This window comes from Podarcis pityusensis (genome assembly GCF_964106645.2).
Source record: "Podarcis pityusensis genome assembly, chromosome: 2".
Lineage (NCBI taxonomy): Eukaryota > Metazoa > Chordata > Lepidosauria > Squamata > Lacertidae > Podarcis > Podarcis pityusensis.
This window is the reverse complement of record NC_138029.1, coordinates 23,532,082-23,559,418: the sequence shown is the minus strand read 5'-3', so window position 1 is coordinate 23,559,418 and position 27,337 is coordinate 23,532,082. Positions and strand designations below refer to the sequence as shown.

At 40.8% G+C, this 27,337-nt stretch overlaps 1 protein-coding gene across 4 annotated transcripts in view; it reads right to left on the bottom strand.

The window, feature by feature from the left end:
* Positions 1-473: 473 nt before the first annotated feature.
* Positions 474-27,337, bottom strand: part of HELZ (helicase with zinc finger) — a 115,343-nt gene continuing 88,479 nt past the window's right edge. For all 4 annotated transcript variants that reach the window (XM_080994337.1, XM_080994339.1, XM_080994338.1 and 1 more), the window contains 6 exons: positions 23,645-23,721; positions 21,412-21,982; positions 19,572-19,806; positions 17,111-17,621; positions 10,232-10,484; positions 474-8,206 (listed from right to left, as the gene is read on the bottom strand). In XM_080994337.1, the coding sequence (XP_080850463.1) occupies positions 7,875-8,206; positions 10,232-10,484; positions 17,111-17,621; positions 19,572-19,806; positions 21,412-21,982; positions 23,645-23,721 (1,979 nt within the window). In that variant the 3' untranslated portion in view covers positions 474-7,874. The remainder of the gene's footprint in view (positions 8,207-10,231; positions 10,485-17,110; positions 17,622-19,571; positions 19,807-21,411; positions 21,983-23,644; positions 23,722-27,337) is intronic.

Genomic DNA, 27,337 nt, shown 5'->3' with positions numbered 1-27,337 from the left:
CAGATGCCCTTCTAAGTCACGGAAGAAAAAGCAATGGGTTCAGGGACCTCTGCACAATTTGTAGTCAATGCTATTTGGGAGTGCCTATATACAGTTCTGTTTAACAGCTGTGATATGTTTCTTGGCAGTGAAGCGAATGCTTGTAACATTATTAAGTACTAGAGCAGATGTTAAGGCATGGTTCTGCATGTCAGTGCCATGTTGAAAGATGCATGAAATGGGTTTATTTTATTGTGAACACCCCAGAGGTTGATAAGACCTCTCATAACAGAGAACAGCTGGACCAACTGCTTGCAAACATAGCTTCACTTTGCCTCTTCTTCCACTTAAAAGCAAACAGCAAAAAAAAATCATCTCCCCACAAATATTTAGGTCTCAATTCAAACAACTGCTCAATTCAAACAACATGTATTATCGCTGGGAGTTTTTTCTGAGACAATCCATCAGCATGTACAGCAAACATGATGCACTGGTAAATTTCAATATTATTTATTAAAAAGGCATTTTTATTATAAATACATTTTAAATGTAGCAGTAAAATACATTTTTGTGTTACCATTAATCTTTAAAAATAAAGAGTGCACCAAGACAATCATTACACTTGAAGATACTGTAAGACCCAGTCCTCCACGCAGTTTACAAGGAATCGCAAAAAAACAAAACAAAACAAAAACTTGGTGAAACCATTTCAAAAGCACCTTCTGGATTTAGCAGTCTTGACCACTGGTGGACAGTTAATGCAATTTGTGTTCTGAAAGGTTTAGAACATTATTGGTGCTTTGCAACTCTTCTGAGCTACGTCTGAGGTTTCCGCTAATACTAGATAGTACTAACTTTTTAATATAAGGCCATATTCTTTGCTAAAGTAAGCCACGTTGAGTATCATTTGCAACACAACCACCTCAGTTATTTCACCGAAGATATTTATCTTGCCTCTCAGAGAATGGGATTAAATTGGAGATAATCTGTATTCAAAAGAGATCGTTTTTCTAACTCCCTTTTACTAACAGACCCACATGAAAGGGGAATTTATCCACAGAACCACAATGGCATCCCAGTTACAGAGCCTCAGGTACACCATTATCTCATTAAAATCAACAGGGTTTAAATTGGCATAATCGTACATTGTGGCTGCACAAAAAATCTTCTCATTAGTCCTAAATACCTGGCCGTAACAGCAGTAGTGAACCTATAGGCATCCAGATGTTGTTGAACAGCAACTCCCATCATCCCTGAGCACTGGTCATGCTGGCTGGGCTGACAGAGGTTGGAGCCCAACCACATCTGGAGGGACTCAGGTTCTCCACGTCAGGGCTACCTTAACAGTTTGTGGGTGGCAGCATTTTGCCAGTGGCAGCAAATGAAGAGGGTAATGAGCAGCAGCTCTTGTCATCTCGGGCGTATTATGAGGGCAAGAATGGAGCCAGGGACCCAAATGGAGAGAATCATGATTGCAGGGCCACTACCGTGTGAATGGGATACAGATTAGCAAGGGCTAGGTAAGAAATACAAGGGCAATGGTGTATTTCTTTCGAGAAATGCACCGGAGACCCAACCGAAAGGTAGCTTCTTCCAGAAGGAGGGTTTTTAGTTAGCTGTGCTGATCTAGAACAAGAACAAGCAGGGTCTGCCTGTGTTGCATAGTCCAATCTAGAGACTGTTGCACACACACAAAAAACCTGAGCTAGCTGGTATCTTTCATGGTAGCTTCCCTCCCATTTCCAAGGCATGACAGAATTGCAGGCACGTGCACCTCGCAGAGGTGCTTCAGGAGTTTTGACAGATGCTTGTGCCAACATCTGCATCCAACTTTTCCAGCAGGATGAAGATATGTGCTCCCAGACGTTCCATTTCACCATATAATCACCCGTAGGAATGGGTGATGAGCTCAAACCTGGTGAGGAATGTATGGCAGTACCCATTACGTGGTGCTTCCATATAGAACATATACATGTTCTGCTCCAACCACTATATGCCCCTTTGAAGCCACCATCATGGCCAAGTGCATAGGCTATGCTGACTAAATCCTTCAGCAGCCGTCAGGTGATCACCTTAAAGCCTGCCGGTTGCTTAAACTGGGCTGTTGTCTTGCAAATGAGCCTCCCGGTTACTTCTTTACTTAATTCTCAAATGGCTTTTATACGATGACTGCATTTACTAAAGGCAAAAGTGACCGGCCTAACCATGAGGCAATGTATTTGCTTCCAAAAGCAAAATTGATTTCCCCCCGCTCAGCCTCCCATCTCCATCTCTATACGCCGTTAAACATTACCTCAGTTTTAGCTAAGGCCGGCCTTGAAGGTAGAACTTTTTTGTTTTTAGTGTGTAGATTAAAGAGGGTTTATTATTTAATACCGGGTTTAAAAGCCCAGAGTGCACTATAGGAAAACGAAGAATTTACTTATTAGACTTGAGCAGGGCAACTGGCAGTGACATACTGCAGAGGAGGGCATGGCGGTGGGGGGAAAGGTATCTAGAAAAATATATAATAAAGAATAGGTTGAAAGAGATTTATGATGACGTCATGTGGTGTTACACTGCAGTGTATCAGAGCATGAGCAAAACAAAACAAAAAAACAAAACAAAATGGACGTATGAGCAACTCCACATCTCAGACTAATGGCTGCTGTCAAATTCAATGTCAATGGCTAAGTAGGTAGTATGCATACTGCAAGAAAAAAAGAGGGTAAATATCTGCAGCAAACACTAATAAAATATAAGTGGAAGGATATTCAATCTTACATCGGGAGAGAAATGCAATGCCCACTCCGCGAAGATGGCCTGCCTAAATAGGTACATTTCTACTGATATGGATGGGACAGGAAGCAGATTCAGAATTCACCATGAGTTGACTCCAATGAAATTGCCTGTGCAACAGGGCTTTTTCTTTTTCTCTCATTCTTTCTCTATTCCCCCACCCCCACCCCCCAAACTGTTCTGGGTGTTCCCTCAACCCTCCAGAGCAGTTCTGTGAGAGGGGAGAAAAGAAGTCCTGTTGTGCAGGTGGAAAGTCCTATTTTAATAGGACAACTTCATTGGATACAATCTTCACCACACACATTTTATCCTTCACATTTAATTTAAAGCTGAATCCTAATAGAAACCATTTTGCATTATCTTGGAGCAGCAAGACAAGCAGCTCCACTTAAAACTGCAGTGCAATGCCAGTAAACCTTATTTTTCACCATGTTCTCAAATACACAAACACACCTTTTGAGGGATACACTACTAGATTCAGAACTGTTAGCACAAATCCTCACAAATCCACATTTTAAGCTACTTTTGGGGTCTTCGTGACAAGGAAACTTGAGTACAAAATGCTTGGGCTGCAAGTCTACAAACAAGACAGATGTTCCCAAATGTAACTTGTCTAATTCGTATTTGTCTAGTAAATGTTGCAATTTGATAAGGATCAGATTTTGATCAAATAGAACAAACCACATCAGCTCTGTCCTCACAGCATTATGGGGGGGGGGGGGATTAAGGTTTGAGGCTCTAGTGCAGTAACTCAGTCTGGTAGTGTTGAGCATAACATGAGCTGGAAGACAGGCAGTCAGAAGAGTCATAGGTAGGGGTGTTTGAACACTGATAATTTTCCTGGAGGAATTCGGGAAGATGAACAGATTGCGTAGACAAATGCTAAAGGTGAAGGAGGCAGGAATATTTGGGTGTTATAACCATTAAATATTAGAATGAAAACTCCAGCTATAACTTTGGAAGTTTGGATTTCTTCCAGAGGAAGGTTTGGACAAGTATAACAAACAAAACCTCATTTTTTTCTTACTTTTATCATCGGCTCTCATGGGACCTATTCTCACACAAATGCACTTATTTAGCAAAAATAATGATGCAAGAAGTGGGTCTTTTGCTAAATTTGGGGTGTCCATCAGGAAGAACAGGAGACCTAAGGTGGACATTTAATACAGAGATCACCGATCACTCAGGCAGATCCTGCACTGGGATTCTCAGTGACAAATATGATGCAGTAGTATATGAAGATTGGGGCAGGATCAGGTCGATTAATATAGAGTAGGTGGCAGAATCAGGGTAGCTGGCCATTTAGATGAACCAAGGGGAAATTATAATAACTAAGTAGTAAAATGGCTTCTGGGCATGGAAGAAGAAATAAAATAAGAGACTGAGGATCTAGGATTTATCCAATACCATAATGCAATTAAATGAGACTGATAAGTTAAATTGCCGTAACATCAGGAACCCTTCAAGATGCTTCCTGAAAAATGAATTCTCCAGCAAGAAGAAAAATACTTACTTTACCTAATGTATCAAATATAATGTTGACCAGCAGCTTTTCCTTTTAAATATTACCAAGCCTAAGTGGGTTACATTTGTAGTTCCACTAATGTATTCTAAAATTCTCTTTAAGTGCAGCAATATATGGCATGCTCCTATTAAAATAAAAGATGCTCGTTCCCATGACACTAGTATATTTTGTTTCTGAAAATGTGAAATGAAATAATGGTGGAAAGCACTATTCCTTTTTGGGGGGTGGGCAGGGGGAGAAGGGACTATGAAAATTATATAAGCTTTTATGTACTTAGGTACAGACCTAACTACACAAGAGCTGTAAACTGTAAAAACACCAGGATCGTTAGAAATTTTATTTCACAGTAATTGACAACATGTATGCCTTTACTAATGGCCTACTCCTGACAAAAGACTGGCAATTCCATGAGAACTAAAATCAGTGAGAATGCTTTTAAGCAGAATTTGTCCAGTGGTAAAACTAAACACCAGCAATCTGAGTATATCAGATCACTGGAATGGTCTGGAGCTTTCCTACCTTTGCAAAGCCAGTTCTATTTTCGAAACTGCTATAGCTCTGAATCTCTGGAGAAAACTGTATTTAACAACTCAGAAACATCAGTCTCACCAAGGTCCCCGTATATGCCAAGTCTGACCGAAATCCACAATCTGTAAAAAAAAAAAATCTGATGCGGAGTAAATGGATTCATTTTGTAGCCTCTTACTCATTTTAATCTCTGGAGTCTGAAAAGATAAAATATCAGTCTTCCAAACGCAGGTATACGCTTCCGACAAATGTTTAACAATAAGGCTGGGGTGGGGGGGTGAAATAAAAGAAAGAAAAAGAAAGCATGTGTGTTTTTAGAAAGTTGCTGTGATGAAAATACCAGTGTATGACAGTTTAAAAATGAGGCCATCAGATGTCAACAACTGTTCCTCAGCTAACTCACAGATTGAAGTAAACGAACAAGCAAAATTTATTAGTTTAATATTTCAGGTAAGGTGAACAGAATAATAAAACTCTATATAAATGTGTGATTTTGAAACCCCTGAAGATATAGTGCTGACTTGAGTGAGTGCATTTGAGCTCTAACTAACCTGCTATCATCATCGACAGGGGTAGGCATCTTGGGACCACCACATGTTCTGGAACACAACTCCCATCAGCCCCACCTAGTATGGCCAAAGATGATGGATTCAGTTCAAAACATCTGGAGTACATCAGGTTGCCTATCCCTGGTTTTGTACGTATCACCAACAACTCTTTATTGTGTCCACATTAAGTGGGATAAAAAGACAACAGTCCTGCCTTGGGTTGTGAGTGGGTAAATGTCATTGCCTTCAATAGAATTTGCCACGAGTAACCAGGGGCAGAGTTGGAACTCAGAACTTTAGGAGGTGACATCAGATATAGCGTCGTTTATTTCAAAGGGGCTAACCCTGGTTTATACCAACTGAGATACTATCATTATCAATCTAATTTCATTAGGGCCATTGTCTGCAGTACTCAGCAGACCAAAAATACTAATGATAATGATGAAAGCTCTCTTTAAGATGCAGAGAACTTAGCCTCTGGAACTTCCTGATACTGTGAGCTCAAAGTGTGAAGCAAAATTGAGCAGGGACATTCTCCTTCACTTTTTTGTTTGTTTCTATACCGTTAAGAAATACAAGTTACATAGCCATGCAGCTTTTATCCTGCATTTCTGAACCACAAACCCGGTAACCATTCAGATATTGCAATGCATTAACTCAGTATGCAGATCTCTTATAGAAAGACCCTTTGGTGAAATCCCAACTTACCTGAAATCAGTAAGAAAGGTGATATTGATTTCAAGCCAAGCTGAGATTTCACCACAACGATTTACAAAAAAAACCCAACAGGGACAAATGGATTGTAACAAGAGCAAATATCAGATTGAATACAGCAGCAAGTACAGTAGCTCAGCAAAAAGGCTCCGGGTTAATTCCCAATGTTTTCAAAGCTGTGGGGAGCTGTGCCACCTCAAAGAGAACACACACTTTTAAAAATGATACTATTGAAAATATTACTCTCGCGTCTCACAATGGGAAATTAAAATAAATTAAAATATTGATAAAAATTAACGTCCCCGATCAGAGAGATCTTTTCAAGTGTAAAGGAGGACAAGGGCCTCTGTAGAAGCTATAAAAGATACATCCCTTACTTCAAAAGTATGAACAGTGTACAAGACCACAACCTGAAAGGTAAACATTACCCTAAAATGTTTTTTTTTCTCCAAAATTTTGTTACATATTGCTGTATAATTCTTTATAGATTTCACTTTCAATATATAGTGGTAAAAGACCAAGATTGTGGAAAACCTCAGCAGAACATACAAAGATAAAAACAACCATATGGATTCACAAGTCCTCCCCCCTCCTCCCCCCTCACAACTTGACTACCCAAAATTTTGGATTAATTTGGATACAGCTTTGACAAACATAAAAATCTTCTTTAATGATGTTCCTCAAACAAAACAGTTAGCAAAATATCTGAAGATCCGTTGTATAATGTCACATTTAATGTAAACATCAAATAATGTACCAAAAGGTTTTACTGAGGTGGGGGCAAGGAGAAATAAAAACTTAAAGCGGCACAATTCTTTATACCACTAGAGAAGCCAAGAGTAGGAGAAACCAGATTACAAGCATTTACACATGCATAGTTGGGAGGGGGACCCAAATATTTTACTAAATTCACTCAATTTTTTTTAATAGTTATTAAACTACGAAGCACCCAACATAGCAAAAAAAAAAATTGTTTTTAATTTCATGATTCTTTTTTTTAAAAAAATCTATCAAATTAATCTTTCCAACAAGCTAAATTTAGCAGCCTGTCCAAAAATAAAATGTGCAGGATTTTTTTTGTTTATTTTTTTTTTTTTAATCGACAACTGCTTTACTCTGAAAAGTTAAAAACGGTGGTGTGCGGGTCTGCAAAGAAGGTCTTCACTTTATCCTACAGTCAAAGGAGATTACTATACCACATCATACAGGTTCTAAAACTATAAAAGTTTTAGAATGCAGCATCCGTTCACAGAAAGTTGATAAAACTGAAAGTAATTATAAGATGCTGCACCTTTATTTTAAAAAAAAAATAAACAATTTAAGCAGACATAACATACATTTGTACATTAACTGGCCATTTCTGGTACAGAAACCCAGCATAGTATGCTAAATGTTATTGAATAAATGTAAATGCTACTTACAATTCTTTTTTAAATACAATTTAGACAACTTCTTTTTAAAAAAATTATATATATATTTTTAAGTTGCACAGTTAACTTTTCAGCTGCTAGCTTTAATGCAACACATATATAATGTTACATTTTTTTTCTATTTTTTTTAAGTGTGTGTTTTTCTAGGGAAATTTTTTCAAACTTCTGACCCACATGGGGGGGCAGGGGGAGAGAGAGAACGGAATATAATTTAAAAAGGTTAGCTTCAAGTCTAGCAGCAAAGCAATTAAACCAAGATATATTTACTAATATAAACAAAGAGAAATGGTGGCAACTGCATAGGAAGCCCCAACTATCTTAAGTCTACTGACACAAATAGAAATTAAAATGTTCTCTACAAAAATATTCTGATTATTTAAAATAGGAGTAAAAGCCATTGCTACCTGATGAACTACCTAGACTAAGTTCCTGAAACAAAGACAAAGGATCGCTATTCTTTTTTGCCTGCTCAGGGGGCGCTTTGGGCTTTGGTGGCGCCCTCAGAGCACTTGCGTAAGACATGGCCGGCTTGTTCGCACCAGAGCTGGGCTGGCTGTTGCTGTTGGATTCCACGATCTGCTTGTTGGGCATGAGGGGAGGGAACTGGCCAAGATGCTGGAGCATATTGTAATTAAAAGAATTGGACAGCTGGATGTTCTCAACTTTCATCGGTTCCTCGGGCGGCTTGGCGGTCTTTGAAGGAACTGGAAACAGAAAGCAAAAAAAAGAAGAAGGTAGCCCCTTTTAACATCTCATAGACTTTTTGCGCAAAAAAGAAGCAATGGCATCTGGATTTGAGGATTGAAGATAATGTCTGTTTATAGAAAACAGATATGTGGCGTGTTATATTGGAGTAGACGAAGTGAATACTGTTTTTATACAATAACAATAATAATAATTTATTATTTATACCCCACCCATCTGGCTGGGTTTCCCAGCCACTCTGGGCGGCTTTCAACAGAATATTAAAATACAATAGTCTATTAAACATTAAAAGCTTCCTTAAACAGGACTGCCTTCAGATGTCTTCTAAAAGTCTGGTAGTTGTTTTTCTCTTGAACATCTGGTGGGAAGGCGTTCCACAGGGCGAGTGCCACTACTGAGAAGGCCCTCTGCCTGGTTCCCTGTAACTTGGCTTCTTGCAGCAAGGGAACCGCCAGAAGGCCCTCAGCGCTGGACCTCAGTGTCCGGACTCAGTGATGGGGGTGGAGACGCTCCTTCAGGTACACTGGACTGAGGCCATTTAGGGCTTTAAAGGTCAGCACCAAGACTATGAATTGTGCTCGGAAATGTACTGGGAGCCAGTGTAGGTCTTTCAAGATCAGTGTTATGTGGTCTCGGCGGCTGCTGCCAGTCACCAGTCTAGCTGCCACATTCTGGATTAGTTGTAGTTTCCAGGTCACCTTCAAAGGTAGCCCCACAGTAGTAGTCCAAGCAGGAAATAACCAGAGCATGTACTATGGCGAGACAGTCCGCAGGCAGATAGGGTCTCAGCCTGCATACCAGATGGAGCTGGTAGACAGCTGCCCTGGACACAGAATAGACCTGCGCCTCCATGGACAGCTGTGAGTCCAGAATGACTCCCAGGCTGTGCATTTGGTCCTACAGGGGCACAGTTACCCCATTCAGGACCAGGGAGTCCTCCACACCTGCCCACCTCCTGTCCCCCAAAAACAAACAGATGAAGAATCAGATGTTTCTGAATCTTATTTTCTATCTTTCTCTTTTAACCTTTCTTTCTTTCTTTCTTTCTTTCTTTCTTTCTTTCTTTCTTTCTTTCTTACTCTCTCCTCCCGCTCTTTTGTGTTTTTATTGTATGTATATAAAAGTGTGTATACAACATACAAAATAGTTTTAAAAGCACAGAAGAGAATGGACCATGTTTAGGCATTATGAGGATGAGCAGGCATGAACTATGCACACACGCGCTCCTGCTTTCACTCCTCCTTTGCGCACAAGGTGAATACGTTGAAAGCTTCTGTTCAGTTTTAAACAAACAGCAGTTTCCAGTAACATCTGAATATGGGAAACTGTTGCTTGTCCAAACAACAGTTAGGTTGCAAACCAGGGTATTAAACCATGGTTTGACTGAACCGACGAGTCAACTGAAGGGGAGACCTCATGAGCCCAAAGTTTGTGCCTGCTTATCTTTTTAATGCTAACCCATGTTTTGGCATTAGGTCTAAGCCAGGCCTGAATTGTGTGCATCACTGCCTTATTTCTGTACTGGAATGCACAATATTTAATCCACTTCAGTAAGCAGCAAATTATCTTACAAAAGAGCAAATGACAGGATACTATATTTGTAATATGAAATTGGTCCCAAAGATAAAACATCTGTTTTCAATGCAGAGAAAAAGTTGATGCATTTTATTCTGAGAATATATTTTGCTAGCCAGAAATAGTACAGCAACTTCTTAATGAGTTGGCTTAATAAAATGATTATTATTTCAGGAGAGAGCCTTCTCGGTAGCCGCACCTGCCTTGTGGAATGCACTCCCTTCAGATATCAAGGGGAAAACAACTATCTGACTTTTAGAAGACATCTGAAGGCAGCCCTGTTTAGGGAAGTTTTAAATGTTTGATGTTTCATCGTGTTTTTAATATTCTGTTGGGAGCCGCCGAGAGTGGCTGGGGAAACCTAGCCAGATGGGCAGGGTATAAATAATACAATTATTGCAATTAATATTATTAATAATACTTTAAAATGATGAGAAAGCATCACTTACCCAAGAGTTCTCTTGGTGGGACTGCTCTATTGGAACCATTGCATGGAATGTTCTGATATGGGGCTGATGAGGTGGAGTTTACCCACAATTCAGGGGATGAATAATTGAAAGAAGATGTGTTACTATGGTCCTGAAGCTCTTTACACTGTCCAAGGCTATCTTGAGGAGCATTTATATCTTCAGAACAAGCCTGGGCTGAACTAGATGAAATTCTTCTTTGGTACAACGGCCTGCCTGGTCCTCTTGGTTCATACTGCGTAGAAGAAAAGCAAAGAGGAGAAGAGAGGTCACTTGCATGGAACCTGTGGCAAATACCCTCTCTGATTCTCAGAGAGCCACTGTGGTGTAGTGGTTAAGAGCGGTGGACTCGTAATCTGGTGAACCGGGTTCGCGTCTCTGCACCTCCACATGCAGCTGCTGGGTGACCTTGGGCTAGTCACACTTCTCTGAAGTCTCTCAGCCTCACTCACCTCACAGAGTGTTTGTTGTGGGGGAGGAAGGGAAAGGAGAATGTTAGCCGCTTTGAGACGCCTTTGGGTAGTGATAAAGTGGGATATCAAATCCAAAAACTCAAAAACTCTCTCACTCAGTACTTACATTCTGAAATCACTTTAACGGGAATACCATGAGAGTAGTGCTAGTTTAAATATATGGTTTTGTGACAGTACAAAAACAGACAGAATGCAAGTAAATACCACTGAAATGTCTCAAGGTTAAATATTAATGGTGGCAGAAATAAAATATTTATTTAAATCCCAAGGTATCACCTTGCAGTGTTCATCTCCACCCCACAACCTTGACAATGACTTATTGATTCCTAATCTCTCACTTTGTCTTGCAACCATTCTTTTTTGCTACTTCCAAGCTTGCCTTTTACAACTTCCCTCCAGGGTGCAATTGCGTGGAAGTATCTGCCAGTGGCAATTTCCTTCTACTTTCTTGGCAGTTTTGGCTCATCCATACTGGTTTAATTTATCCCATGAAAATAATTTCTAGGTAGCACAAAGCACACAACGTAACAAAACACATTATTTTGTTTTGCGCACGCTTTTCATTTCCACACAGGGCTTCTTTCTCTGCCATTTCTCTGTTCTACAGGAGAAGGTAAAGGAAGCAAAAGGAACATAGAAATAAAATGTGATTTTGCTTTGATGTCGTTTGTGGGTAAGATAGCAGCTGAGGGCACAGGGGAATATTTTTGCTCAAAATATACTTAGCTAATTTTCAGTGACATTTCATGAACTTGTGACGCCTTGTTTTTCAAGTAACATGGGTTGATGTACTTGATTGCATAGCATTTTCATCTCCTTTGTGGTTTTGTCAGTTTAGAGCAGCATGAAACAAATCATCTTTTTTTTTTTTTTTTTTTAGTAATTCCTCTTTAAGGTTTACCTGAAGATTGATGATTTGGCAATTATGAGGTCTTGTGTCTGGTGGTAGTTTCCATATGTAAATGTTACCCAGCACATTGTTCAAGAGGGTACCTACCCTCCAAAATGGCTTTTGGAGAGGTAGCTGCAGAGGGGAGAAGATTATGGGAAACTTTCCTTCCATGGATTTCCTTACATTAATTTATCTTAGAATCCAAGACAATATTGCCAGTTTTCAAATGTGTCCCGTCACATATTCAGGGAAATTTGGCTGTCTTGAAAACAGTCCAAAAATTCCATCTGGCCCAAAATAAGGGTGTGATGATATTAATGGAAACTGGCCGATAACAGCACATTCCACAAGGCCTTTGTTATCTCCATTGGCTTTCAGTCAATTGGCAAGTACACTTCAAAGTGCTTTTAAGCCCTTGTTGCTAGAATGCCTGAAGGATGGTCTGCTCTCATATATACCTACTTGGCCCTTAAGATCTTCACTGGAGGCCTTCTCCAGATTCCCCGTCTAGTTAGCTGAAGCAAGAAGTTGCAAGGAAGAGGGCCTTTTTCATGGTGACCCCCTAGTTATGGAACACTCTCCAAAGAGAGACTACCTCATGGTTGTGGTGGGATCTTTCTAACCCAAGGTGAGCACCTTCTTGTTCTTTCCTTTTAGTTATTACTATCAAGGCCCCCCCCCCTTTATTGGGTTATTGTAGTGTACTGATTGATTTTATGCCAAATGAATCCGATAGGCTTTGATAAGGTTAAAGAGAACTATGGATTCAAGACCAGGTTTACAAATCAGCTGCACATGCAGACTGAATTCAGATTTACCGTATTTTTCGCCCCATAGGGCGCACCGGCCCATAGGGCGCACCTAGGTTTTTTTTGGGGGGGGAAATAAAGGGGGGGAATTATTTTCCCCCCCCAGGTGTGGGGCTGGGGCGGGGGAAGCCCGAGCTTCCCCTGACCCCAGCCCCCAGAACAGGCTGCTATCCGCAAGCCGTGGGAGAGCTGCGCGAAGTCTTGCACCGACCCCTCTCACTCTCCAGGCTTCAGCGAAAGCCTGCATTCGCCCCATAGGACGCACACACATTTACCCTTCATTTTTGGAGGGGGAAAGTGTGTCCTATAGGGCGAAAAATACGGTAACTGTTTTAAATGTAAATGCCATCAACACTTCAGTACTGGGTTCTTTATCGAGAGAGATAAGAGAAAAAACTAGACACAGACACAGGCCATGTTTACATGTGATGCTAAACTGCTGTTTAGTGTTCCTTGGATGAGCCCCAGCAAGTCTGAGTGACGCATCAGACTAGCACGATGCCCATTCCAGCTGCTGCACAGCAGGACTTCACCAAAGTTTATTTTCAGTTTTAAAGAATCTTGGCTTAATATTACATCCAAACAAGGAATCCAAGCTTAGAACAACTCTTCTAAGTTTCATTACAAGCCAATAATAAATTATGCAGCTGGCTTGTTAAACTAACCATTGTTTTATCTGTGCCAGGATCCATGTTTTGGATATAGCAGTTAGTCAATATCCTTTAAAAGTAGATGTAAGCTCAGCTGAAGTGAAGAGGGGAGGAATGCAAGAATCAGTGCATTTAAAGATACAGTGGTGCCTCGCAAGACGAAAAGAATCCGTTCCGCGAGTCTCTTCGTCTTGCGGATTTTTTCGTCTTGCGAAGCAAGCCCATTAGAGGTTTAGCGCTTAGCGCTACAGTATTAGCTGATAAGCGGCTTAGTATCAGCTGTTAAGCGGCTTAAAGATCAGCTGATAAGCGGCTTAGCATCAGCTGTTAAGCGGCTTAAAGATCAGCTGATAAGCGGCTTAGCATCAGCTGTTAAGCGGCTTAAAGATCAGCTGATAAGCGGCTTAGCATCAGCTGTTAAGCGGCTTAAAGATCAGTTGATAAGCGGCTTAGCATCAGCTGTTAAGCAGCTTAAAGATCAGCTGATAAGCGGCTTAGCCATCAGCTGATAAGCGGTTTAGCAGCTTGGGAAAAAGGGGGGGGGAAGGGAAAAAACCCTGCAGGAACTCGCAAGACATTTTCGTCTTGCGAAGCAAGCACATAGGAAATTCGTTTTGCGAAGCACCTCCAAAACGGAAAACCCTTTCGTCTAGCGGGTTTTCCGTCTTGCGAGGCATTCGTCTTGCGGGGCACCACTGTACTCTTATACCATACCATACCACACTATACTATACTATACTATACTATACTATACTATACTATACTATACCAAACGCCTATAGGAAAAGGATATCATAAGCGTTTTAAAAACAAGTGCCAGAGGAATAGAAATGCTGCATATCTTTTTAATGGAAATTTAGTTAACTGGGGCCTGTTCTGTAAAATCCGAAAAGCTAGCAATGACACCAGTAGTTTCCCAAACTTCGTTCAAGGGCATCACACTTACAACTTGCAATGTGCAAGTGTACAATTAGCATCTTTTCTTCAAAGAGTCTTTTCATTGCAAACTATGTGAGATCTGCACATTAATCTGTTAAAATAAGTTAGAATGTGACCGAAAGCCTTCAGCTAAAAAGTTTAATAAGTGCAAGGCAGCTAGCATTTCAGGACTAGAGGATTCTTTTAACACAGATTTCTACAGACCTATCTTGCCAAGGGTTTATTCACATAAATAGTTTCCTAAAAATGTATACTCATTTGACTATCTCAACATGGGAAGGGACACGGGATTTTCATCTCTAGCAATATCTCCATTCAAATCCCAAACTTTTTTTTGCTTTCCCTCCCAGCACAAGGTGACAATGCCCTAGGGAAAGAAGTGAACTGAACGAGAAAGGATAGGAACTTCCAAACCCTTCATTTCTTAGATAGGAGAATTTCTGTATATTTCATCCAAGACATGAAGAACAAGCTGATAAAGGGCAATAAAACATATTAGGGATGTTCCAGAAGAAACAACTATAGACATGGTAGCACATTTGGTGGGTATGGGCAGCTGGGGTATAACAAATGGGCCTCACAGGATTGGAAGGAGGGGGGAGCTGCATGTGGCCCATAGGCTGGTCATCTATAGATTAGGAAGAAGGGACTTATGCACCTTGACTTGGTGAGGAAGGATGCCACTTTCTGTTCTATCACTGGCAGTAAGATGCCCTTCTAATGTGACTTCAGTCTCTGTCAAAAGTGATCTTTTATTAAGAATCAAAATACCTATGCTTTTGAGTACAGTCATACCTCGGGTTGAATGTGCTTCAGGTTGAGCGCTTTCGGGTTGCGCGCCACAGCAACCTGGAAGTAACGGAGCATGTTACTTCCGGGTTTTGCCGCTCGCGCATGTGCAGACGCTCAAAATGACATCACGCGCATGCGCGGAAGTGGCAAAACGCAACCCGCGCACACGCAGTTGCATCTTACATTCTATTCAGAATGCGAACGGGGCTCCAGAATGGATCCTGTTCGCATCCCGAGGTACCACTGTATTAGAAGGCAAAAAAACCAAAAGAGAACAGTAATATCTTATTTCGAAGAGCCTGATTCTAAACATAAAAGCAAATATTTATGTGCAGAAGATTTGTTCCTATGTCTGTCAATCAGCAATTTCCTGGTCCCCAACTGTGTTTCTGAAAGAGCCCGAAATTAATAGGATTTGTAGCAGTTATTTTCCTAGTTCGCCCAGATCAGTATGTATCTTAAATGTTTTTCCCCTTTATGGCTGATGCGGAGTCCCCAGATGAGGTGCAAAACAGAGATTTAAGGTTATTATAATAATAACTCGGCATCAAAACAGCACAGAGATGTTCTGGCATTCATGATCACAAGCTGTGGTCCTGATAATTTTCTTTGGTTCTAATCAGCACAATTAGAATTCATCATAATGGCACAGCATCTTATTCTACAGTGTATGCCAAGTCCATGAAAAACCTCCGCAACCTTCATTAGCACATAGTTCCTAGATACTAAACACTAAACACTAAACACATGCTGCAATTCATCACCCTCAAACTAAGCAAGTGCAATGGGAAGAGTATAGAGTACAGTCATACCTTGGTTCTCGAACGGCTTAGTTGACGAACAAAACAGCTCCCGAACACCAACAACCCGGAAGTAAGTCTTACGGTTTCCAAACGTTTTTTGGAAGCCAAGCATCCAACACTGCTTCCGCTGGAGTGCAGGAAGCTCTTGCAGCCAATCAGAAGCCGCGCCTTGGTTTGCAAATGGTTTCAGGAGTCGAACAGACTTACAGAATAGATTAAGTTCGAGAGCCAAGGTACCACTGTACTAGAGGCTCCCATAATCTTCCAGTGGTGGCAATATCACTGCATAGAACTGGTACATTAATTTTACCGAACCTGAACAATAAGGATAATACTGGGGAATCTAGTTGAACTGGTCATCATTGGCATGCACCTAGATATAATTATGTAGTCATAACCAGCTTCCATTCAGTTATCAATCTCTTGCCTTGCTCATGACCCTTGGAATCTTGACTTCTAGGCCTTGTTGGCTGCTGAGCCTCTAAGGCTGCCGGCCTGAATAAAAGACCTTTTCCTTGCTTTCAAGTAAGAGTCACTGTCATTGTGTTTTGGGATGGGAGCCTGTCAATAATAAAACAACCACACTGGGGGGTTGGATACAAAGAAGGCAAGAGGAAAAGAAAACAGCTATCAGTATTCTTCTACCACTAGAAGCAGATTGCTATAATGGGCAAGTTCTGCCACAGTTCTCAAGCTTCCTCAAGCCTTATGTGACCAAAAGAATATATTTGAATTTAATTTCACTTTTCTACACAGAGCTCCAGTGAAATGGTCCTTCCATGACCCAAAGATCTTTCACATGCAGAAGTACATCTTTGAACCTAACCTCACTTTTATTTGTTAATCATACATTATCCAAACAAATGTGTTTTATATTGCTGCCAGGACATGCTCAATTAGGGCTTGAATGCACAGATCAAAGGGATGTGCTTTATGATTCCAACTGGGGGCTGATCCTCACTAATAAGATATTGACCCAAGTAACATGTCCTGATGGTATTCTTTTCTGATTTGTTTTGTTTTAGCTTAATGGTTTGAACTATATTAAATCTGGATATTCTTTTGAAATAGTAAATTGCTTTGAAATAATGTACGATGCATATACTCTTAATAAATAAGATATTAGTTTGCTAATTTCTACAAGTTTCATTCAGCCGGACACATATCCAAAATCAAAATTGGAAAAAGAAATTAAATTGTATACGTGAGGGTAGCTTTTCATATCCTGAAAACAATAATCACTATCCAGCAATCCTAGGAGACGTGTATTAAAGATAAAAATATAGTAACTGTTCATAATGAAATTAAAGTGACAGCAGCTGGTATAAAACCCTCAACAGTGGAATCCAGAAAATGATACAAGACCTTGCCTGAAGCCATCTATTACGCTAACTCCCTTTTTTTTAATCAGCTTGCATTTGCTACTATTAAATCTATTCACTATTCATTCTAAACAGACCTCTAAACAGGAAGCAAGCATGACCAGCATCGCAGCCCACGTACCTCTTCTAAGCTGTGCAGCGAAGAAGCAGACACTGCTCGCGAAGTGAGGGAGTTGAATGGTTCCTGACCAACTGTGTGCTGATGGTTCTGTATTTGGATAAAAGGGTTCTGCTGCGATCTATGAGGCAATGGAGGTATACCGTAATGAAAGCCTTGCCCCATTAGATGACTCTGGTGTAGATTAGCGTAAGTCCATGATCCATCAGGCTGCAGGTATTTTAGGGAAGGCGGGTTTATGTGTTCCGATGGCATTGAGAAAGGGGGATTGTACATTTGAGGCAGATGCTGCTGAAATGCTGGGTTGTTAGATACTTCAATGTCTCTGTTCTCTGAGAAGTTAGGAAAGTGGCCACTGTGGTTTGAATTGCACGAAGGGGAAGGGAGCGCTGGTGGGCTTCTGGATTGTACTTGTCTATATTGCAAAAGTCTCGACTGAGGTGGCGGCATTTCAACTAGGTCCCTGCTTTCATGTTGATCGCGGTGTGATATTTCTCGGAGAAAATCCTGGAGCCTACGTTAAGAAAATAATTATTGTTCAGATAAGAAATGAAAGGAGTGTAAAATGTTATCGCATTCAAGAGAAATGGCAGCATTACAGTGGTACCTCGGTTCCAGAACGCCTCCGTTGTCATACGTTTCAGTTCTCGAACGACAAAAACCCAGAAGTAAATGCTTCCGTTTTTGAGCGTTTTTCGGAACCCAAATGTGTGACATGGCTTCCGCTGACTGCAAGAAGCTCTTGCAACCAATGGGAAGCCACGCCTCAGTTTTCGAACGTTTCGGAAGCCAAACGGGCTTCTGGAACAGATTACGTTCGAGAACCGAGGTACCACTGTACAAGAATCACAATACAATCTACATTTAAATGTAGTTATCAAAAAATCTGGACCCGGATCTGGGGGCGTGCATAGGTTTTTTAAAGCTTTTTTTCAGAAATTCTGAACAATGAAAAAGAAAAACAGTATCAAAAGCAGAAAAACAGTCTTAAAGCAGTGGGTGGAACCATTAGAAATCTAGACAATAACTTGTAAGGCATTTCTTGTTTAACTGAAAAACTGCAATATGTTTAGGCCAATACAAACTGTCTGTGCTGGGGTTATACAACACTTCTACGAAGTAGCACAACCTCCACTTTCACATGAGAAACCACATGTTTGAAAGTGCCCCCACAAAACATATCCTGCTGCTAAATCCAACCTTTCATTGGAGGTAGTGATTTTCACACGAAGCATGAAACAACTCACTCTGTGAAAACTCCCAAGGATGTTACCAAAACCAAAATTAGAACCATAACATGATTTTTAAAATAAAAAGGGGTGAGCACATAGTGCAGTTGCTTTATGGGAAGAAAAGTACAGACTCTGCCGTGGTAATCCAAATACAGATTGTAGCTGAGTATGAATGGTAAGAGACTGGCTGGCTTTATATGTATACAAATGCATAACAAGTATTCCCTTTCTCTTTGTTTATCCTTTTTTTTGCTTCCAAAGGTTCAATTTGCAAACCCTCTATGGATTGTCAACCCATCTGTTTGATATTACCTGGCCTAAGCTCTTGAGACATAAAGGCTACGAACAAAAAAATTATTCTAGTAAATTTCAACAACGCTCCTTTTCACAGGGCAAGTGAAGTTGATGCTTTCTTTAATGACCCGCAAAGTTGTTGTAGTTGGCATCTGCCTGCAAAGCTATCTCAATCTTATCTTATCTACTATTTATAATGTGCAAATGGCAGAAATTCTGATATATCTCAGCAATATATTGTTTTCAGTGCCAGGAGACTTTTAACATGTTACTACTGTACTGTAGTATCCAACGCCATAAAAGAACCACCATTATTCTTAATGTGAACATTTGGGATGCTACTATAAAGAATGACAGGCTTGATGCTGTGTACAGTGGTACCTTGGTTTTTGAATGCCTCTGTAGCAGAACATTTCAGAACTCTAACGTCTCGGTTTTTGAATGTGCCTAGGAACTCGAACAGAAAATGCGGCTTCCATTTTGAATTTTCTGTATTGAGGCTTCTGTTCTGAGAATTCCGCTTTCGGTTTTTGAATGTTTCGGAATTGGAATGGACTTCCGAAATGGATTATGTTCAAAAACCGAGGTACCACTGTACTGAGACATCACTCTTCTCCCTGTCTGGTTCTTATTTAATCCTTGCCCCTCCCCAGTGCTCATGGTTCAAGTGCTCACTGTCAAAACCATGTTTGTGAAGAGAGCCACAGCACTCTCAGCCCTTTTTTGAAGTCAATCCCATTCAAGCTAGGCACCTGAAATGAGCCTCCTAGAACTGGACCCTAAGAATTAAGAGTTTCTGGATTCCAGGAACAACTTGGATACCTCCTTGTAGCATGGGATGGGCTAGGCGGAGCCTTTCACCTCTAGGGCAGAATGAAAAGTGCCCATGTCCCATTTCCACCTAAATGCTACACTTTGAGAATTCTTTCCACAATTACCTTGAATACGTTGCCTCAGTTTCATCTTCTACATTGTTGGCAAGTTTCCAGTTTGCCCTAACTGGCTGCTGATGCAATCCAATTGGCTGCTGAGAAAGGTGGGATAAGTGAGGATGGTGATGGTGAGAATAAGGAATATTGCCCTGACTGAGATAGGCGTTATGCTCATTCCATTGCTGTAGTCTTGCTTGCTGTTGCCTTAAGGTTTCCAAAGCTAAATTTCCATGAATACGATCTGCAAAACATTTTTGGGGGGAAAATTACCCAGCTTCTGTACTGAAGATGCTTATGTCAGAAAACTTCATTTCACAATATCATATGGCAATTGCACAAACAATATCAAAACACCTTTGGTACCAAGTTTGCTTCTTGTTGTACCTTTGACATAGTACTACACTGAAATATATCTTACCTGCCCTGTGTCTTGTTAGGGCAAGGCAATATCTGGTTTTCAGCATTGTGATACATCACCAGCATTGTGATATGCCAATATATCACAGTGTCTGAAATAAGAATGGAGCTATGTAGAGGCATTGGCCGGCTTCACGGTTTTTCCCACATTGTGATGTTTGCATAGCACACACACACGCATCATGATTTGCGATATATTGCCAGGTCAAAAATTACGTAACCGATACGATGTGGACTTCAAGCCAGTTTGGGACAATATATCAATATATCACCGAACCCGTGTGTGTGTTTACATAAATGAAATCCTACACATCTGATATACAGTAGTAATCTAAAATATAATATTACAAACATGGTGTACAAAAGGGGTCTCAGCATCTCTTTATTTTACAGTAACCTCTCACAGGGCCAGTTCAAAATGAGCATACTCTCTCCCACCCTTCCCTGGTGTATGTGTTAGCTTAAGCACTTTGACTGCAGTCTATTTTATTCATGGATTATTTAAAAGCAGTACATTTTTAAACCACTTGCTATATTTGAAATGTGGAAATGTGGTTTAATTAGTGGGTGGAGCAATAAATGTCAATTTCCCCTTTGCACAGTAGGCTAGATTCTACACACAGACACAAACCCCTCTCTAGCCTCCATCTAGGCAAGCAACAGGCATGAGCAGAGTAGAAGGACACATTTCAGACAGGCAAAGACACTCAAGGGGGATGGAGACCAGAACCAGCAGGAGGTGTGGCCTGGGGAGGTCCATATATAGAGGCTTGGCACGTGAGGTCCAGGGCCTAAGGTTCTCCACCCATGATTTGAAGCATTTATAATCCACCTTTCCTCAGTGAGCTCAAGGCAGCTAGCACAGCAAGTTCAAACAATAACTCAGCCATTTTAAAGAAGAGTAGGCTAATAATGATAACTACAACAAAGTACTCGAAAACTGTAGAACAGTTAAGATTTAAAAATACACCCACATATACACAAAGCTCATAAAAAATAGGGTAACCACAGCAACTGAAATCACTTGAGAATGAGAGGAACCATTTATGGCCCATTTATGGCCAGTAGTGAGGGGATAAGGTCATTCTCCTTCAGGAATGAGTCCCAGGACCTGAGTGCAGCTGCTGATAAGGCCCACTTGTCTTCCCATGGCTTGGCATCAATGTGCCTAGCACAACAGGAAAACACAATCAGGAGTTTCAAATGCAAACACCACAGAACTCTTCAAGCAAAGGCTCCGCAAGCATGGCTGATTTTCCTGTCTTTTGCCCTCTGGACAGAAAGGGAGGTAACTCAGTACTGAACGACACTGAAATTCACAGTGCTACCGAAAACAACAAATGAAGCCCAAACCCAAACATAAGCATAGTGTTCAGTTTAGAACAACTGTGTCCCGTTTGGGTCTATGAAACGTGGTGGCGATACCTACCTAATTGCTCTCCTATAGGCATCCCTGGAGGATTCTCTTCAATGAAGTGGTTCAAGTGAGGCGGCAACATTGGGTTGTGCTGCGCAATGGGTCTCAGAGGGTTACCGACTTCTTGTAACAGAGATGGAGGGTGCTGCTCTGAAATCACAGTGTCTACACCAGGGGAGTGAGGTCTGTGTGGGACTGGGTTTTTAAAGAATGACTGGTTGGGGCCCGTTTGATAGGCTGGGGAAAGCTGTGAGGGTGTCTGCAGTGGCTGCTGATTTAAATGATTATGCTGTTGGGCTATCTGGTTCTGCTGTGGATCCATTTGGTTTTGCTGCTCAGACAAATGATTTTGCTGTTGACTCAAAGGGTTCTGCGGTTGTTGTAAAGGGTATGGCTGCCTTGGAATCTGGGGCAGGTGCTGGAAGTGGCGATTAGGAACAGCGTACTGAGCATGTGGAGGGGTGAGGTGAAGATTCAGCTGCCGGGGGTTAAGATTATCTTTGCGGTGAAATTTAGAATTAGGATAAGCAGCGGTGGGACGCAACTCCGGGCTTCTATTTTGGGAATTTGCTTCTAAGTCAACCTGGAGAAAATGACAGAAATTACTTTGAGTTAAAAATCATTTAAGAAAACATAGCCAACAAAATCCCTGCAAGCTGTATGACTGTACCAAGCAAATTACTTTTAACACTTTAATTACTTTCACACTGAATTAGGCATGTGAAATCTAACGAAGGTGGGAAGAACAAGGTCGTAAGTGAAGAAAGAGCACCGTAAAACTTATATATTCTCTTCTTTATTGTGTAACTAAAAACACATTTCACTGATAATTCTACTTGACTTGAAACTGCCTACATGTATTTTATGAATCTGAACATTTTTCTATGCTAATTTTTTTTTTATATAGCTACTTTGGTAATTATATGTTACAAAGACCAGCGGCAGTTGTGTCCTTCTAGTTTTAAACTATGGGCGGTATTCAGCTAACTAGTCCCACTAGCAGAATCCTTCACTGAAAAGTTTGCACTGAGTGGAGAATTGCCATAGTGCTATATTGAATTCCTTCCTTAACATCCAGACCTTCTCATCACTGAAATCCACCCCAGCAACTACTTTTTGTAATATAAATGAATAACCAGCTGCTTGCTTGTGATCATATTTAACTTAGTTAAAGACAAACAACTCTCAGGTTCCATGCTTTTTACCTGTGCTTCTAGACAAAAGCACCAAATATATAACCAAAAGGCAATTATTTATCTGCAAAGCTTAAGCAATTTGCTTTAGGTCATCCCACTCAGTTAATGACTTTGTTCCTAAGAGTCTATTCTCCCACCATTTCCATCTGACAATATTCTTCTGGGGGCTGGGGAAGCTGAGGCTTATTTGAATTACTCATACAAGTGTGAGTATTTACTTGCTCTATAAGTTGAAAGGTTAATTAAAATACTGAAATGTATTAGGTTGGATAGAGACCAAATGAATGGGCGCTTTCTCTTTGAGGAAGTGAGTTGGATCCATCAGAGGCACCTTGTGCTCAGGGCACTCGACTGTTCTAGAGGATCCCTCAAACTTTCAGAGCAAATTGGGAGCAGAGCTGCAGGAGCATTCGCCAATTACTTCTAAAATCAGCAAATCTCATGGTTGGGCAAGCACAAATATTTTGGACATGATTTAGTGTTGTTTTTTAATTTAAAAAAATCAGCACTAAGTAATAGGGAACTAAAACATAGATAAAAAATAACAGCACAGAAAAGTTAAAGAATAGCATCTGTCAAAATTCTTGCTAACCTTTTTTTAATGCTAGCAAGTTTTAAAGAGTGGCCTACAAAGCCTTTCTAGTCTGGACTCATTATATATCTGATGTAAATTCTGTAAGGCACGGAAGGCCAATTTTGTAAGGGAGAGAATCCTGAAATATTCCACTTTTTCAAACATAGATCAGCCAATTAAGTAGGCTGTATTATATGTAATGTTGAAGTTCTTCGTAGAAAAAGGGAGTCACCTGCCCATTCTCCATGCAAGAATTCCTCTGCTGAATCAAAAGTCTTCCATGGATGGAAAGAACCTTATGGCCATCAAAAGTGAAGTCTACACTCAACACATTACTGATTTGTTATCCCTAGTGTCCCACCTCTTCTGTGTATTGATTCATCTGGGATGACCTCCTTTCTGTCACTTCATGTGTTATGGGAAATGACTAGTAGCCCATATAAGAAGACAAGAAAGAAAAATAAAGACCACACACCTGTTTGGCTTCCATGGGTTTCTTCTCAGGCGTCCGGATTTTATTGAGTTCAGGTCCAGCACTAGGTTCATTTTTACCTAAATATATAAAATACTTACTTACCAAAAACAAAATTAAAGCATTTTCATAGCTCAGATGGGATGATACCCACCCATGGACGCATTAAGGAATGATGGTATTTTATCTTCTCTTGTTGCTGAAGCTGATAATCATTAAAGAACTCCGGTGTTTTATATTCTTCTCCTGCTGCTATTAATCATATACAGTATTTCGTATTCCAGAACATAATTATCCTTACACAAATAGGGCACTTGCATTTTATAAGACAACACATAGGTGACAATTCAGAAAAGCTAAGAAAGCTTTTGGGGTCATATGCTTGACCCATTTCAGTACATGAATCCCTGAAGAAGACCATCTGTGGTCCCTGTTTCATCCATATACACGTGGTTCCTGTTAATATCCCTAGCCACTACATAGCTGAGGATTTGAGAAACTGAAGAAAAGTTCAGGTCAATTTTTCCCCCCCATTTCTCCATGAGCTGGAACAGAGATGACTATCTCATTCTCCTAATTATATAGCAATTACTCATTAGCATAAGCCTCTGGCTTTTGTAACTTTAATACAGAGAGATAGGAAAGACAAAATGTTTTCACATTCTCTTACTGCTTGAAGATTTCCATGCTTTGTAAGATCATATTAAGAAAACAGATTAATTTCTTAGCATGGTTTGAAATTAGGAGGCTGGAATTCTAGTTGTTTGTAGATTTAGGAGCAAAAAATATTATTAGTATGAGTTGTTCAAGACGAGTTTTTGTAGATGCTTTCCCTTTAAAATCTTTTTGATTTTAAGATTTTCAGAAATCCTTTTATCAGTGAGCAAACAAAGCTGTACTTTCCTGCCCTCTCCCTGCCAGGCAATACTCTAAACATACCCTGCATGCCATGATAAATTGGTCAATTGCCTGCCCTAGATAGAGCTGAAATCCTGCTGAAAAGGAAGGTCCTGAATCTGGGGGTACTTCTAGATTCTAGATTATTACTGGAGGCAGAGGCCACAGCAGCCAGAAGGGTGTTTTATCAGCTTCAGCTGCAGCCGCTTCCGGACCAGGATATGCCAACTAGAGAGGTCCATGCATTAGTGAATTCATGAAAGTGCACAATTTCAGCTCCTTTCTCTGTATGAAAATCTGCTGCAAGATGATCATAAGTATATTTTGGGATCAGGCAAAGGACTCATCTAGGCAGCATCCTGTTCTCACAGTGGCCAAGGAGATGCATATTCGAAGGCTGCAAGCAGGACCTGAGTGCAACAGCCCCATTCTGAAACCTTTAACTCTTTTAAACTAGCTGCTTACCTTTTATTCAGGACTTCAAACATTATTTTTAAAAGTTCACAATGCTAAGTTTCATCTGCAGGAAAAACCAGCCTTGAAGTTTAATTGCTCGTTCTTTGGTGCTTGGTGATATATTGAGTAAATAAAGAATTAAATCTGACTTGTGTGAAAATAAAGGCCTCTTGTGCTTCTTAATTTATAATAAATTGGTGGTATTTAGCACCTTTCACAGACAAACCCAAATCAGAGTTCAGGGACAGACATTTTCTTCAGAGAGACAGAAGATTGTGTTCAGTGAATTTTCACAATATTTCCTTTATCCTCCCCCAGCTGCACTATTAAAAGTTCAGGAAATTTAACTTCCCTGTTCAAATATATTTTTCCAGTGTATTCTGTCCTCTTCCACTATGGAGATTACTATGGAAGAAATTAAGGATGGCACGTCATATTTGCTTCTGGAATTATCCTTGCTTTCATGAATCTAAATTAAGTTTCTTCTCTTGACTATATCCATGAACTAGTTAGTGTCCAATTAACTTTTGAATAACATCTTTGCCAGGCATAACACTGTGACAGCTCATATGTCTACGATATTGGGGAATACAAGAAGCTTTTCAGTTATGCACCTCAGTACCCTGAGCTCTCAACACATGGATAACTCTGCTTTTCAGAGATTTAATGAGGCAGATTTTTGAACTGCATAGCTTTAAGGGAAGTCATCCTAACAGCACAAATGGAATCAGAGCAATTTCAATTTCGATACAGCTCTCAGTCCTTCAGCATTAAAAAGCTGTCTTGCTCTGAAATAGATTTTATGCTAATGATATTATGGAGTTTTGTGCTTATTGTTTCATAATGGATATGTCAGATTTGTTTTTCCAGTTTGAGCCAAAGCCTGCATTTTGGAAGGCAATGGAGCTACCAACACGGGCACGGCAAGCCCTATTTGTCATTTTTATTTAGAAGTGGTTACTTTATGCAATTTTCATAATAATGTATCTATTGTAATCCAGTGGCGCTGGTGTGCACATGGCACCTCTGATGCCCCAACAAATGGCTGATGCACACATGCAGGGATCAGGGAACATTATGCAACAACAACAGAGAATCCCACTGCTCATGTAGTTTATTTTCCAACTTACAGAACAGGGCAGCAGCGCCTGTGCATGCAGACGTCTATGTGCACATCATAGCCCCAGTGATCATTCATGGTCATTATCTGACATTTGGGGACATTTTTATACCATTGTCCTTAAAAAAAAAAAGCCTCTGAAAAGATACTTAGGTTACAATTCTGAGAATGATATGCATTGCTAAATTAATTACTGCTCTAATGGTGCTGATGGATCCTGTCCGTAAGAAAAGATTGAGTATACTGCAGCAGCTATACTTCTGCTGAAGGCCTGCTACAGGATTTCAAGGCTCACCCTGTATATCATGGGACACCTTCCTGCAACATGCCACCATTTGCTGATTTTTCCTTTCCCTGTTGTATTGCAGGGGAACGTAGAGCCACTAAATTTATTTCATGTTGCAACTTGGAAAATAATAAAAAAAGATGATCCATCTCATACCACCTTGATGCTGCTGAAAGAGTACATTGGTACCTTGGTTGTCAAACTTAATCTGTTCAAAAACCAAGGCGTGGCTTCCAATTGGCTGCAGGAGCTTCCTGCACTCAATCGGAAGCCGAGGAGCCACATCGGATGTTCGGCTTCTGAAAAATGTTCACAAACCAAAACACTCACTTCCAGGTTTGCGGCATTCGGGAGCTGATTTGTTTGGGAGCCAAGACATTCAACAAGCAAGCTACCACTGTAGTGTTCTTTCTGGACAAAAGGATAAAGGTAAAGGGACCCCTGACCATTAGGTCCAGTCGTGGCTGACTCTGGGGTTGCGGTGCTCATCTCGCTTTATTGGCCGCGGAAGCCGGCGTACAGCTTCCGGGTCATGTGGCCAGCATGACTAAGCCGCTTCTGGCGAACCAGAGCAGCACACAGAAATGCCATTTACCTTCCCGCCGGAGCGGTACCTAGTTATCTACTTGCACTTTGATGTGCTTTCGAACTGCTAGGTTGGCAGAAGCAGGGACCGAGCAACAGGAGCTCACCCCGTCGCGTGGATTCGAACCGCCAACCTTCTGATCGGCAAGTCCTAGGCTCTGTGGTTTAACCCACAGCACCACCCGCGTCCCTTTACAAAAGGATAGCAGCTGCTTAAACTTGAACAGGGGTGGGGAACCCATGGTCTGCAAGCCAGAGATGGTCCACTTCAACAGACTCCCTGGGTTCCCTCCAGTAGGGAGCAGCTAACAGAGGAAAGGGCACTGATGTTGTACAGAGAATGTGAATGCAG